Source organism: Lithobates pipiens, unplaced genomic scaffold (genome assembly GCF_037356315.1).
Source record: "Lithobates pipiens isolate NorthernLeopardFrog02 unplaced genomic scaffold, aLitPip1_a1.2 Scaffold_3, whole genome shotgun sequence".
Classification (NCBI taxonomy): Eukaryota; Metazoa; Chordata; class Amphibia; order Anura; family Ranidae; genus Lithobates; species Lithobates pipiens.
Window position 1 is genome coordinate 195,355,380 of NW_027507790.1, and position 14,472 is coordinate 195,369,851.

The following is a 14,472-nucleotide window of genomic DNA, read 5'->3' on the forward strand; positions in this document are numbered from 1 at the left end:
TTGAACATGGAAGAAAAATGGGAATGCTTTAGGAGCATATTAAAACAAAAGGTATCACACAGTGATTCCAATGGGCAATAAATATAGAAAAGCGAAGGTGAAACCTGGATGGCTAAACCGTAATGTAAAAAGCCTTATTAAAGAGAACAAAATTGGCCTTTAAACCAGGGGTTGACAAATTTGCTTGGAATCTAGGAGCCAGCTAAAAAAGTTAGGAGCCGGGTCCGTGACGGCGATCTGGACCTGTCCCTGGCCTGACATGGAGCGAGTGAGGGGAAGACAGCCCCAAGCCCCTCACCTGTCTTCAAGTCATTGCCCATAGCTCTTAGAGGGACATTTTATTTATTTTTTTCAAATGACAATTTTTTTTTAAAATGCATTTTAGTGTAAATATGAGATGTGAGGTCTCTCTGACCCCAGATCTCATATACAAGAGGACCTGTCATGCTTTTTTCTATTACAAGGGATTTTTACATTCCTTGTAATAGGAATAAAAGTGACACACATTTTAATTTTTTTTAAAGAACAGTGAAAAAAATAAAAATAAAAGTTAAAATAAAAAAATATATATATTTTAAACGCGCCCTGTCCCGCCAAGCTTGCGTGCAGAAGCGAACGCATATATGAAAGCGGTGTTCAAATCACACATGTGAGGCATCGATGCGATCGGTAGAGTGAGAGCAATAATTCTAGCCCCAGACCTCCTCTGTAACTTAAAAAGTGCAACCTGATTCTCCTTTTGTTAAAAGAAAAATTTCTTCTCAATAAAAACCAATTTAAAAAAAAAAAAAAAAAGTGCAACCTGTAGAATTTTTTAAATGTCGCCTATGGAGATTTTAAAGGGTAAAAGTTTGTCGCCATTCCATGAGCGGGCGCAATTTTGAAGCATGACATGTTTGGTATCGATTTACTCGACGCAACATTATCTTTCACAATATTAAAAACAATTGGGCTAACTTTACTGTTGTCTTATTTTTTTTTTTTATTAAATACATTTTCCCCAAAAAAGTGCGCTTGTAAGTCCGCTGTGCAAATACGGTGTGACAGACAGTATTGCAACGACCACCATTTTATTCTTTAGGGTGTTAGAATAAAATATATATATAATTTTTAGGGGTTCTGAGTAAAGGGAAGGAAGATAGGCTGGCAGGCAGGGAAAATTAGCATTGCATCCATTAGCATTGCTGGTTGTAATTCCAACGGCCACCACAAGAGAGCGCCAGATTCCAGAAGGAACCATAGGATCGTAGAAGGCCTCAAAGCCGGGGGCTAAATTACCGGCCGGCGGCGGCGCAGCCCGACGCGATCGCGCCGGGGGGGGGGGTCCGCGGAGACAGCATACCCCCAGCTGTGCTGCCCCAGGCGCCAGTTCGCTAATTCTAGTCGCAAATGCGACCTGGCGCCCGGGTTTTGTCGAGCCCTGCTTTAAACAATATATAGGGGATGGGTCACCATCAGAATTCCAACACAAGGAATGCAATAAGAAGTGTAAGAACACAATCAGGGCGGCCAAAAAAGTGGAGGAGAGTAAAAAAAATCTAACTTTTTTTTAGATACATCAACAGTAAAAAGGCAAAATCAGAGCACATTGCCCATATAAAAGACGAGGATGGTTACGGATGAGACAGAAGGCAACCGTACTAAATGCCTCCTTCTCCTCAGTTTTTACTCAGAAAAGGGGGGGCGTTATATCGACCACGACAGTACTGTTAGCGACACATTACAAGGCATACCCTCGTGGCTAACAGAGGCCGGAGTAAAGGAAAGACTTGATAAACTTAATACAAATAAATCACCAGGATCAGATGGCTTGCACCTGAGAGTCCTCAGAACTCAGTCAGGTTATAGCTTGGTTTCTAATGTTTACGGACAGCATACTGACAGGATCTGTACCAGCTGACTGGAGAACAGCCAATGTGGTACCAATATATATAAAAAAAAAAAAAAAAAAAAAAAGACAAATTTACTGAGGAAAAAAATATAAGTGGTTATCAGCATGGGTTTACTACCTACCAGACCAATCTGCTAACATTGTATGAGGAAGCGAGTTGCTATCTAGACCGGGGATAGGCCTGTGGATTTAGTGTACCTGGATTTTGCAAAGGCATTCGCTACAGTCCCCCACAGAGGCTTAACCTACAAGGTGAGGTCCGCAGGCATGGACCATAAGGTTTGTTCTTGGTTAAAAAAAAAAAAAAAAAACACTGGTTACAGGGGCGTGTCCAAAGGGTAGTGATAAATAATGTATACTCAGACGTAAATGGGGTACCCCAAGGTTCTTTCTTGGGACCAATCCTTTTCAATTTATTCATAAATGATATAGAGGATGAGATAAATCGCTCAATCTCAGTTTTGGCAGACAAAAAAAAAAAAAAGAAGGGCAATAACTTCACATCAGGATATAGAAATTTTACAGAAAGAGCTGAACAAAATAATGGAATGGGCTAATGCATGGCAAATGAGGTTTAATGTGGAGAAATGTAAATTAAATGCACTTGGGGGCAAAAAAACATAAATGCAAACTATTCACTAGGGGGAGAACCACTGGGGCAATCAAGGATGGAGACAGATCTCAAGGAGAGTGAGGACATGGGGCCACACTATGAGATTGGAGGAGAATCGGTTTAACCTTAACCTCTAGAGATCCACGCTATAGCTGAATGACGGCTACAGTGCGGACCTGCATTACATCTATTGATGCCGTCCCGTGCACGAGAGGCCTGCGCGCTCCCTGAAGGGTGCGCGTGGCACGCTCTGATCAGTGAGTCTATGAGACTCGCTGGATCACAGATCGGAGTAAGGGGTTGATCTCGACCCCTTACCACGTGATCAGCTGTCAGCCAATGACAATGTCAATCCACCTAGTTATATACAACGGGCTACAAAGTGGGCAAAAGAGCATACACAGTAAAATAGTACCGTATATACTCGAGTATAGGCCGACCCGAATATAAGCCGAGGCCCCCAATTTACCCCCAAAAAAACTGGCAAACTTATTGACTCGTGTATAAGCCGAGGGTGAGACATGCCTGTCCATCCCTGTGTGTGTGTCCGTCCATCCCTGTGTGTCCGTCCATCCCTGTGTGTCCGTCCATCCCTGTGTGTCCGTCCATCCATCCCTGTGTGTGTGTGTGTGTCCATCCGTCCATCCATCCCTGTGTGTGTGTGTGTCTCCATCCATCCATCCATCCCTGTGTGTGTGTGTGTGTCTCCATCCATCCATCCATCCATCCCTGTGTGTGTGTGTGTCTCCATCCATCCATCCATCCCTGTGTGTGTGTGTGTCTCCATCCATCCATCCATCCCTGTGTGTGTGTGTGTCTCCATCCATCCATCCATCCCTGTGTGTGTGTGTATCCATCCATCCCTGTGTGTGTGTGTGTGTGTGTCTCCATCCGTGTGTGTGTGTGTGTGTGTGTGTGTGTGTGTGTGTGTGTGTGTGTGTGTGTGTGTGTGTGTGTGTGTGTGTGTGTGTGTGTGTGTGTGTGTGTGTGTGTGTGTGTGTGTGTGTGTCCAGCCTACCTGTGTCCCGAGCCTTTGTCCCGAGCCTCCGTCCCGTGTCGTGCCTTGCCTTCGTCCCGTCCCGTCCTGTCCCGTGCCGTGCCTTGCCTTGCCTCCGTCCCGTGCCCTCTTCGTCGGCGGCCATTGTAAAATTCAAAAGCCGCGCCTCCTCCTTCGCCTGTGATAGGCGGAACACTGAATTTCCCAGCAGCCTGTGTTCCGCCTATCACGGACGTCATATCATCCTCGTCCGTAGTACGAGGATGAGACGATGCCCGTGATAGGCGGAACACAGGCTGCTGGGAAATTCAGTGTTCCGCCTATCACAGGCGAAGGCGGAGCCGGAGGCGCGGCTTTTGAATCATAGAATGGCCGCTGTCTGTCTGCTCGACACGCTGATCGAGCGGGCAGACAGCGATGACTCGAGTATAAGCCGAGGGGGGCACTTTCAGCCTCAAAAAAGAGGCTGAAAATCTCGGCTTATACTCGAGTATATACGGTAATAAAAAAAAAATAAAAAAAACTAAAAAAAAATAAATAAACATTGTACAAATACTTTTATTTGATCACAATCACTACCAAAAATAATCACCTAAGTGTCAGACCTCTACACTTACCTTACCACTGTAGATTTCAAAAAATGTAGCATATACTTGAAGTTCTAGTTTTTTATAGTTTGGTTTCTTCAGCATTTGGAATACATCTCGCGCTGAGGATGGAAAACAAAAGTAAATAAAAGGCAGCCATAAAGACGAGCACTTAAAAACCCACACACATTCCCTAGGCGAATAGGGCCTGTAAGTAGATTTATAAAACAAGGAAAAACATTACTGAAGCAACAAGCAAAGTTATCCAAGTCAAGGTAAATATTGGGTAACTAATGATCAATATAAAATTTGGAAATTGATTATTACAAGCATTTATATAGTGCTGACAATGTACACAGCGCTTTGCATACTGTACATTCACATCTGTCCCTGTCATCAAGCTTACAATCTAAGGTCTCCAACTCACATGCATACATACACCCACATACTATGGCCAATTCAGGCAATAGCCAATTACCTGTCACAGCATGTCTTTTTTGGGGGGATAGTAAGGAAGGGAAACTGTAATATCCAGAGAAAACACACACAAGCAAAGAGAACATGCAATCTCCTTGCAGATAGTGTCCTGGACAGGATTCTGACCAAGGACCCCAGTGGTGCAAGGCAGAAGTTTTTTTGTTTTTTAAAAGGAGGAGGAGGGGGGGGGGGGGGGAGACACAAACAGATATTTTTCTTCCAACACGTCATACAAGAAGCTTACCTGCAAGTGCATATATTCCTTTTGAACAGTCTTGATTCTTTCCAGAAAAATCACCACCCATGGTCTGTAAAGAAATGTAAATTTGCATGAAAGGAAGGGCCTTGATTCATCAAACTACAAAAGCGCCAGTATTGACTGTGGCCTCCCCACGGCTAATTTTTCCCCAATATTGATTTACCATGACCTGTTTTGCAGTGTGGAGGCAACCATTTTGGCAACGGCAAGGCTCATGTCAGGCACTCCATGAAGGAAAACGGTGAGCAATACAGTGGTGGCATCACCAAATCTCACTCCAAAGTCTCACTCACTGCTGAGACCAGCAGTCAGAGGCAGCAGTGTCTCAAATGCTATAACAACTTTATAAAAAAAAAATATAAAATGTTCTTTAGCAAGAAACATACATTCCACATTATGACACCAAAAGGAGTGTGCGCTGTAACTTGCCTCCAGCATTGCTCCTGTTTTTTTGCTGGAGGCTGCCATCTTGTTAAAGTCTAGAGACTGTTTTAACTACTTGGCCCCCACGGTATATCTATGAGACAGTTACAGCGTGGGCTTAAAATGCCGGGCGGGCCTACAAGGAAGTCCTCCCATTCTTGCACTCTGATCGCCGAGTCCTTGGCTGATCACAGATCGTGGTAAAGGGCCAATGAAAATCCCAGTGGTGATTAACCGCTTGCCGGTCTGGGCGAGCATCATATGTCATCCGTCCATTTAAACAGGGAATGCACACGATCGTGTGCGTGCATCCTGTTCCTTTGGTGGCAGCTTGTCACGGGGAGACCGCTGTTTACCACGTGATCAGATCACAGATGGTACCACCCCAGTTTGCACGGCACATGCGTGCGATCGCGAGCGTGCTATGCATGCACATCGGTGGCAGTTTGGTCCCGGGAACACTGCTCGTCACCGACGCTGGTAAACAGCTATTGACCAGTGGTGGTTTACCACATGATCGGCTGTGATCCTTTCACAGCCGATCACTAAATGTAAACAGAGTGGTAACGAGATGTTACCGGGTTCTCTTCCTCACACACCGATAGTGTGTGAGAAGGAGATTGTGGAAACATCTCGTTACTGCTTACAGTACACACCAATCACACTGACTGACTGCCTGCCTGCCCTGCACCTTCTCCCCCATAAAGAGGACCTGCCACAGTTAATCTGAGTACCCAAGTACCTGTCACAGTCCATATGAGTACTGAGTACCCAAGTACCTGTCCCCAGGCCATCAGAGTACCCGAGTACCTGTCTGCAGCCCATGCCTCATAGAATATACATTGGGGTGTTTGCTTTCCAAAAAGTTGGTTCCATTTTGTGGGTAATTCCACTGTCATGGTGCTCAAGGACCTTCAAAAGTGTAATAGGTAGGAATGAAATGAGATATGCAACTTATGCTCCTAGAACTCCTGAACGTACTACTTTAACTTTTGGCCTCACTATGTGGCTAGGCTGTGTAAAAGTCTCACACATGTGATATCGTCATACTCAGGAAGAGTAGCAGAATGTACTTTGGGGTGTAATTTTTGCTATATACATGTGCTAGATTTATAGCACAAAAAATAAAAAACCCACTACTATTGAATACCACCAAAAGCTCTATTTGTGTGAAAAAAAGATAAAGATTTCATATGGGTACAGTGTTGCCTGACTGCACAATTGTCATTCAAAAGAGTGACGATTCTGAAAATTTACCTGGTCAGGAAGGGGGTATGAGTGCACAGTATGCAAGTGGTTAAAGGGTACAGGCGCTTATTTTTAATGTTTTACATAGCTATAACTGCATAAGGGCTGATCTAGCAGGACTTCCTTTTCTGACTTAAGTTCCCCTTTAATGCATTACCTGGCTGCTCTTTCAGTGCCACACTGTGCCTGAGTGCAATATGGCTCTTTCTCTCCTCACAGACAGGTACCAGCAGGAGCCAGTGGGTCCAGGTTCTGTCAATCAAACCTGAGAGGAGGGAGCAGGGGGGCAAGGCCAAGCTGCACTAGGGACAAACACAGCCCCCATAGCAAGTGGCAGACACAGAAGAGCTGGAGCCAAGATTGCTAGTGGTGGACCCCAGAACAGGAGGTTCAAGACCACTGCACAGAGCAGGTAAGTATAACATGTTCGTTAAAAAAAACCTCAGGGCTTTTAGAACCACTTTAAGTGTCACTGCAGCTTGATATTTTATGCCACCTCGTACAACACTGGAAAAAATACACAAGAAATTTATAATATTCTACCTGGGTATTTTTGTGAAATGAGAACTATTGCAACCATAAAGTCATTTTCTAATGAATATTAAAGCACATATCTGATTGGCTGTTCCCAGTACACGCTATTGTCCCTTCGGTCTTCTGATCACAGATCATATACTCGAACCAGACTGTTTCTAACTGCAAATATGCCCATGGCCGAGCATATGAGATTAACAGATTTCAAATACATAATCACTCAGTTTCCTATTGCATAAAGTGGCTGTGGCACCAACAACAAGGGAACAGACTATAACAATAGCTAACTGCTTTTCTTTTAATGTTCATGTCATAGAACCCGATATTGTAGGAATAAAACCTACATGAGTTTTACCGCTTCCAGTTTGCCCATACGCAAAACAAGTGGCCATTCCCCTTTCAAAGATGGTTTCTACCAGAGGTCTTGCAGTAAACCTATTGAAAAACAAAAAGCAGATAATTACATGTTTACAGATCTCGATATAAAATGATGGAAAGTAGCTGATTCGAATTCAACATATTTTACTGCACTGCAATTACTTGGATTAGAAGCCCAGTATCCTTTAGGCCCCATTTAGACTTTTTGATTTGGAATCGCGAGCATAATCGGAGGTTCTGTGCATGATTCCAGATTGCTCAACAATCAATGCAAAAAATGTGATGCATGTTTGGCTGCCATTCATTCTAAATGGCACCCCAAACAGTGTGATTGTGCGCCTTTTAAAATCACGTGACGCCTGTCACCCAATAAGGAGGGGGATCTTCTTTTGGGTGAGAAATGCACATTGGGCAGCCCATTCAAGTGAAAGCGACATGCAGAATTGGGCGAGAATCTCGTGTTGAAAATTGCGAGCAGGAACACTCCTTCCCGCTACATGTAATGTGAACGGAGGGTCATCAGAGGGGTCATCTTTTTTATTTTATTTGCTAAAACATATACATGTTACACTTGCTTGCTCTGTGCAATGTTCATTCACAGAGCAGACCCCTAACCTCCATTATGGTGTCCCCTGACAGAACTATTCAGTCCTTTTCTTCTGCGCGTGCTATTGGGGCACATGTTTGCACGTAATCCCGCGTCACTCTGAGTGCGTCCATAGACACAGTGTGGCTCAGCCCCGCCCCCCACAGGATTTTATTGCCAGCAGCAGGAGCCAAAGGATGCCTCTGTGTTCTGTGTGAGACAAGGAGAGAGAGAGAGCAGAATAGATATTGCAAGCTCTGGGACAATCATACTTCTCCACAGTTTACTACTTAATGAGCCACTGACTCAGAACACTTATGTACAGTACATATTAGGTTTCCTGGCACTTCACGGACAGAATGTTTATCCCAGGCTAGTGACCTGAAGTGTATGTGTCGCCATGACATTTTGTTTGAGCAGGAAAGGGTTAAAAATCAAATCGGTAAATAAAAAAGTCTATGTCCTGCTAGAATGATTTCACTTCACTTCCCATTTTGGACAGACAACAGGAAATTAGAGGAAACCTTCAAACTAAATGGAGTTCCCAATTTAGACAGCTGCCACCACATTTGTTAGCATTGGCAGATTTCCCCTCTCCTCTTGCTTTTATGGCAATTTACTATTTCATATGTTTTTCTGCTTGATGACAAGTCCCCAGTAGGGACACAGACAACAATAAGAAGTTGACACAAGATCTTATCCTTCCCTATTCAATCCAAAACTTTACATACACTTAAGAAGAAAACTGTTGCTTTGTCCTGTATTAGCATACCACAGGTCCCTTAAGGATCGGTTCACACTTGTGCAATGCGGGAACACTGCAAATTCACTGCGGGTTCCCGTATTGCAGCCGACTCATAAGGCAGTTTACATTGCACTATGCAAACTGCTGGGAGTGTCAATAGAAAGTTACTGTCGCCCCCAAAGCAGTTTGCATATCACAGTTTGGACTGTCATTTCAGACATGAATCAGATGGCAAAAAGGGTCCTGTGCTAGTTTGATCCGAATGCGATGCAAATTCAGCCATACTATCTGTATAGTTGGAATCGCATTGCACAGGAATAGCATGTGATTTGCACTGCAAAGGGGTGAGAATAACATGCAATATTGGATAGCGCACCGGTATGAACCTGGGGCTGAAAGTTCAAGCCTGGTCACCCTTGGGCTTGCACATTTCTGCCATGAATCGGTCTTCGATAATTACACATTGTAGTATAAAAGGAATTTATGACATATTTGCCTGGAGCAGATCAGTAATTAGCTCACGTCCATCTATCCCTGTAGAATTGATGTGTGGACAAAGTAACAATCACCTACCACATCCACAGTGGAGGCAGCAATATCTTGGAAAATGCAAATACTGAAAGCAAGGTTATAACCGACCTAAAGCGGAGGTCCACCCTAAAATGGACCTCCGCTCATCGGAATCCCCCCCCTCCGGCGCCACGATTGGCACCTTTCAGGGGGGAGGGGGGTGCAGTTACCTGGATAATCCAGGTAACTGCACCCACTTCCGGGATAGCTGTCTGCGGAAAGGGGCGTAGATTACGCCCCTTTCCGCAAGTGCCCGCCCCTTTGCACAAGTGCCCCGCTGCCTGCTGGGAAACACACAGATCCCAGAGGCAGCGGGGACCGTCCTGATTGCGCCGCGCGCCTCGCGCATGCGCAGTAGGGAACCGGGAAATGAAGCCGAAAGGCTCCATTTCCTGATTCCCATACCCAAGATGGCGGCGGCAGCACCCGAGTGTCAATCTAGAGATCGGCTTCGGGTGCCGACATCGCGGGCGCGCTGGACAGGTAAGTGTCACTATTTTAAAAGTCAGCAGCTGCAGTATTTGTAGCTGCTGACTTTAAAAAAAAAAAAAAAAAAAAAACGCGGAGTCCCGGCGGACTCCCGCTTTAAGCAGACCATACACCAGTCAAATTTGGTTAGAAAATTGAGCAAATGTTATAAAAACTAAAACTTTCAAATGGTTAGTAAGATCAAACTGACAATAAGTCTTGACTGATAGTGGTTTTTAAATAAACAAATAGTTTTTCAAAATTTCCAACTGTACACAAAGTTTTTACTTTGTACAATTTTTACTATTTTAACAAGCATATGCTAGGGACAAACAAATCCTAATTAAAGCGGTTCTTTAGTTACTTTTTAAACTTCCTTCAACAGCACTGCCCCCCCCCCCCCCCCCAAATATAAATGGACACCAAAAACACATTCCCTAGCTGCAAATACCTTCTCTCCATAGTTTCTGTCCACTTTCTACTTTTCCTGCTTAAGCAAAAGACATCAAACATCTGCTTTTGTTGACTCCTGGGATGCATCAGAAATCCCAGGAGTCTTCAGGCTTTTTTCATTTTCTGTGAGTGAAGGGGAGCTGGAGAGGGGGCAAAGAAGAAGAACTACAGGAGGGCAGGGGAGAGCTGACCCCGATGTATACTGCACATGCGCGGTCTCACTATGTGCCGCTATAAACGCACATGCGTGGATTAGCCAAGTACTGCAAGCACACAAACTTGTATTGCGGAGGGCGGAGTAGGTGCATGAATTCCCTAGAAACGGAGGGTGCTGGCTTCAGCTGCCCTCAGTTAAAATACCCATTGTGACCATACAAGATCAGTGGAGCTACAAGCTGCTGTCTTTTACATTGCAGAATGAAGAATTAAGAAAAGTAGGCACGTCATCACTGCAGTTTTTAGATGCTGCTTGAATTTGAGGAGTGACTGAAGTTTCTCTTTAATACATCTGGAATTCCATCAAAGTAGAACTACATGCAAAACTTTTGTTTTCATTTGAATATAGTAAGGAAGAGGTAGAACCCCAGTAAGGATTATTTTTGCAATCTTTGTCCTATTGGGGATATTTCCCTTCACTTCCTGTCTTATAGCCAAAATTGTTGAAAATATAGGGAATTCATTGGGGACCCCCAGGTAACCAGAATTACTGTCCCTATTGGAAGATTTCCCCTCTATTACTTTTCTGGTAACAACCTAAAATTTGTGATTTGCTTTTACTTTCACTGATAATTGTAAACAGGACAAATAGAGAGGTTAAATCTCCCTAACAAAGACACAGACAGCAATAAAAACTGACTGACCAATACCTCTCCACTCCATCCAAAACAAAACAAAACAAAAAAGTTTGCCTTTAGACCCCTTTCACACCAGGGCGTTTTGCAGGCGCTATAGCGTTAGAAATAGCGCCTGCAATCCGCCCTAAAGAAGCTGCACCATTGTATGTAGTGTGAAAGCCAGCGGTGCGCTGGCAGGACGTCAGAAAAAAGTCATGCCAGCAGCTTCTTTGGAGCGGTGTGTTTACCGCTCCTCCACCGCTGCTCCCCATTGAAATTAATGGGGTATCGCTGTAATACCGCCGGCAAAACGCCGCTATTGCGGCGTATTGCGGCGGTTTTAACCCTTTCGCGGCCGCTAGTGGGGGGTTAAAGCGCCCCGCTAGCGCCCGAAATCCGGCGGTAACACGCCGCTAAAAATAGCGGCGTTTTACCGCCGACGCAATGGGCGGTGTGGTGTGAAAGGGGTCTAAGTTATACTTTGAAGTAGCAGGCCTGAAAGAACATTTTAAGACCGTTTGAACAAAATCAGTTGACTTGATGATGGCAATAGCAAACACTCTCTGACTAATACATTTTCAGAATTTCTGTACAAACTAAATTCTACGAGCGTATGGCAAAGCTTTAGAAGACAGACCTGTTATCACTTTACGTAAGCAAAAGATGCAAGACAACACATCACCCGGTCCTTGTAATTATCTCCTCACTCTTTTGACTAAGAAACGTGTCACAGTGGTGAGGTGTTCAAGACAGTAGAGGATTAGCAGCCATTAGTGAGCTTGTTTGTTTATAAGCTAAACTAGGTTTACCAGCAGACACCTGCTTTAAAGTCTTCTCTCAACCAGTGACTGCTAAGCCATCATATCTATCCCGATTACAGTCAGCGTACTCTTATTTTTCTTATTTATTTATTAAAGGGATTACAAAGTCTTGTTTTTTGCTATAAAAACATGTTATACTTACCTGTTCTATTTCAGTGGATTTGCACAGAGCAGCCCGGATCCTCTTCTTCTTGGGTACCTGTTCTGTGCTCCTGGCCCCTCCCTCCTGTTTAGTGCCCCCACAGCTAGCAGCTTGCTATGGGGCACCCGAGTCACAGCTCCCTGTGTCCATTCAGACACGGAGCCCTGACCCAGCCCAGTCAGCTCTCCCCCGGTTGGCTAGCTGACTTTGACAGCAGCAGCCAATAGCGCTGTGTCTGAGCCAATCAGGATGGAGAATCTCGGACAGCTGAGACAGTCCTGGACTTTGCTGGACAGAGGGGGACCTCAGGTAAGGGTTAGGGAGGCTGCTGCACACAGAAGGTTTTTACTCTTAATACATAGAATTTATTAAGATAAAAACAAACCTGCTTTTATAAACACTTTAAGTTATTAACACTTTTACTGTCCTATTTCAGCATAATAAAAAAAATTTCATTCACAATTCATTAAGTCTGCATTTTCACAAGATCTGGTAGAGTGAGTCACTGTCATGACTAGACAGTCTGGTGATTTCTGTCAATTTCCAGTCATCAAAAAGATAAGAACCAGTGTAAGGCTGGCCACATATGGGTAATTTCCTTTCGTTCAATCTGCTGACAGTGGGGAGCTTTGCCTGCAGATTATACATACTACCTATAGTGATAGAGAGCACATTTTCCAACAGGCTGGTTGTACACAAGTCGACCGATAAAACAATTCAGCTGGTTCAGCAGGGACAGAATTAATTTTGATCCATGTACGGTATATATGTACAGTACACCCCTCACATTTTTGTAGATATTTTACTATATCTTTTCATGTGACAACACTGAAGAAATTACACTTTGCTACAATGTAAAGTAGTGAGTGTACAGCTTGTATAACAGTGTAAATTTGCTGTCCCCATTAATGTCTAAACCGCACAGCCAAATTGACACTTTGGGCCCAATTTGGTCATTTTCACTTAGGGGTGTACTCACTTTTGTTGCCAGCGGTTTAGACATTAATGGCTGTGTTTTACGTTATTTTGAGGGGACAGCAATTTTACACATTTATACAAGCTGTACACTCACTACTTTACATTACAGCAAAGTGTAATTTCTTCACTGATGTCACATGATAAAATATTTACAAAAATGTGAGGGGTGTACTCACTTTTGTGAGATAGTGCATGTATGTGCACATGGCTAGATTTACTAGCTCCCAGTATCTTTATCTTGACTACCAAAGTCACTAACTAGAGAGAGTGGTGTGCGTGTATTGTCGGTCACAGCAAAACAGAGCAGACATCATATGGGTATTCACTGAGAAGAAGATACAGAATTTTTACATAGCCTTCTGATCAGACAAACCAACTTTGATTGTCACTTTTATGAAAATGATTCAAAGTAATCAGAATGAAAAGAAGGCAAGGAGCGAATGAAGGAAATACACAGCACCACAAAAAAGTGGTTGAACTTCCTCCTCATTGTCTCTGATGAGGTAATAGGGGTGCAGAGCTGTTGAACCACAACTTAAAATAGATCAGTTGAAGTTTTTTGGCAGAGAATTCAATAAAGATTCTAACCATTCTTCAGGCTAACAGATTTTATATTGCCGTTGGTGTCCCTGCTGTGGCGATTCCCCATACTTCCTGTTATGTCAAAGAGTAGAGTCTCCAAAAAGGAGCATAGAAGTGCTTTTTTTTTTTTTTTTAAGCAGGCAGACTTTTAGAAGGCAGCAAAATCGCCTCCTGAACGCTTGCCAACTATTACAACCCTCTGAAAGACAATCCACTGTGAATCACATAAGGAGGACAGCAAGCATTGCCACCTGTCTGAAAGAATCCCAAATAGCAATAAAATTCAGACCCAATTTAATTTTTTTGTGTTTATGATTACAGATATGCATTTATGTTTATTTTATAACTGCTAGGAGTACAGCTTTAACTACTTTTTATTAATTTAGTTGCATGCTTCGGATCCCTCTTCAAAACGCTTATGTCTTTGTACAATATGGTGTCTAATACTGGACCATTTATTCCAGATGTGGAACGGAGCAGACTATTCCGATCACTGATCGGAGCGGATGACAGGTCCACGTCTGCTCAGTTTATGCAGAGGGGACACGTACAGAGCCCACTCTGCTCTATGGGTGACCATTGTATATGGAACGTCGCTGTCCATCTACACCCCACTACCTCTGATCTGATCAGCATACACAAAGGAGAACAGAACAGATCCCCTTCTGCTTATTTTTAGCAGCCTGATTAGATTGGAGGTTGGTGGGTGTAAACGGACACAAGTCTATTTACAATGGACAATCCAAGCAGGACCAGATAAAAAACTGAAAGGTGGATTTGATCAGAACGGTCGTGTGAAAGGGGCCCGATGCAGAGGAACGAAGGCTATTAAGACAACTTTTATTCACCAGAACATATGTTTGTTTTTGTACACATTGCTGTAAACT

The 14,472-nt window shown here is 43.7% G+C and overlaps 1 protein-coding gene across 5 annotated transcripts in view; it reads right to left on the minus strand.

Annotated features, from left to right (window-relative positions):
* KIF2A (kinesin family member 2A) overlaps nt 1-14,472 on the minus strand; it is a 127,972-nt gene that overhangs the window by 42,253 nt on the left and 71,247 nt on the right. For all 5 annotated transcript variants that reach the window (XM_077462672.1, XM_077462673.1, XM_077462677.1 and 2 more), the window contains exons 10-12: nt 7,374-7,464; nt 4,810-4,873; nt 4,119-4,210 (exon numbers count right to left, since the gene is read on the minus strand). In XM_077462672.1, coding sequence (XP_077318798.1) covers nt 4,119-4,210; nt 4,810-4,873; nt 7,374-7,464 — 247 coding nt within the window. The remainder of the gene's footprint in view (nt 1-4,118; nt 4,211-4,809; nt 4,874-7,373; nt 7,465-14,472) is intronic.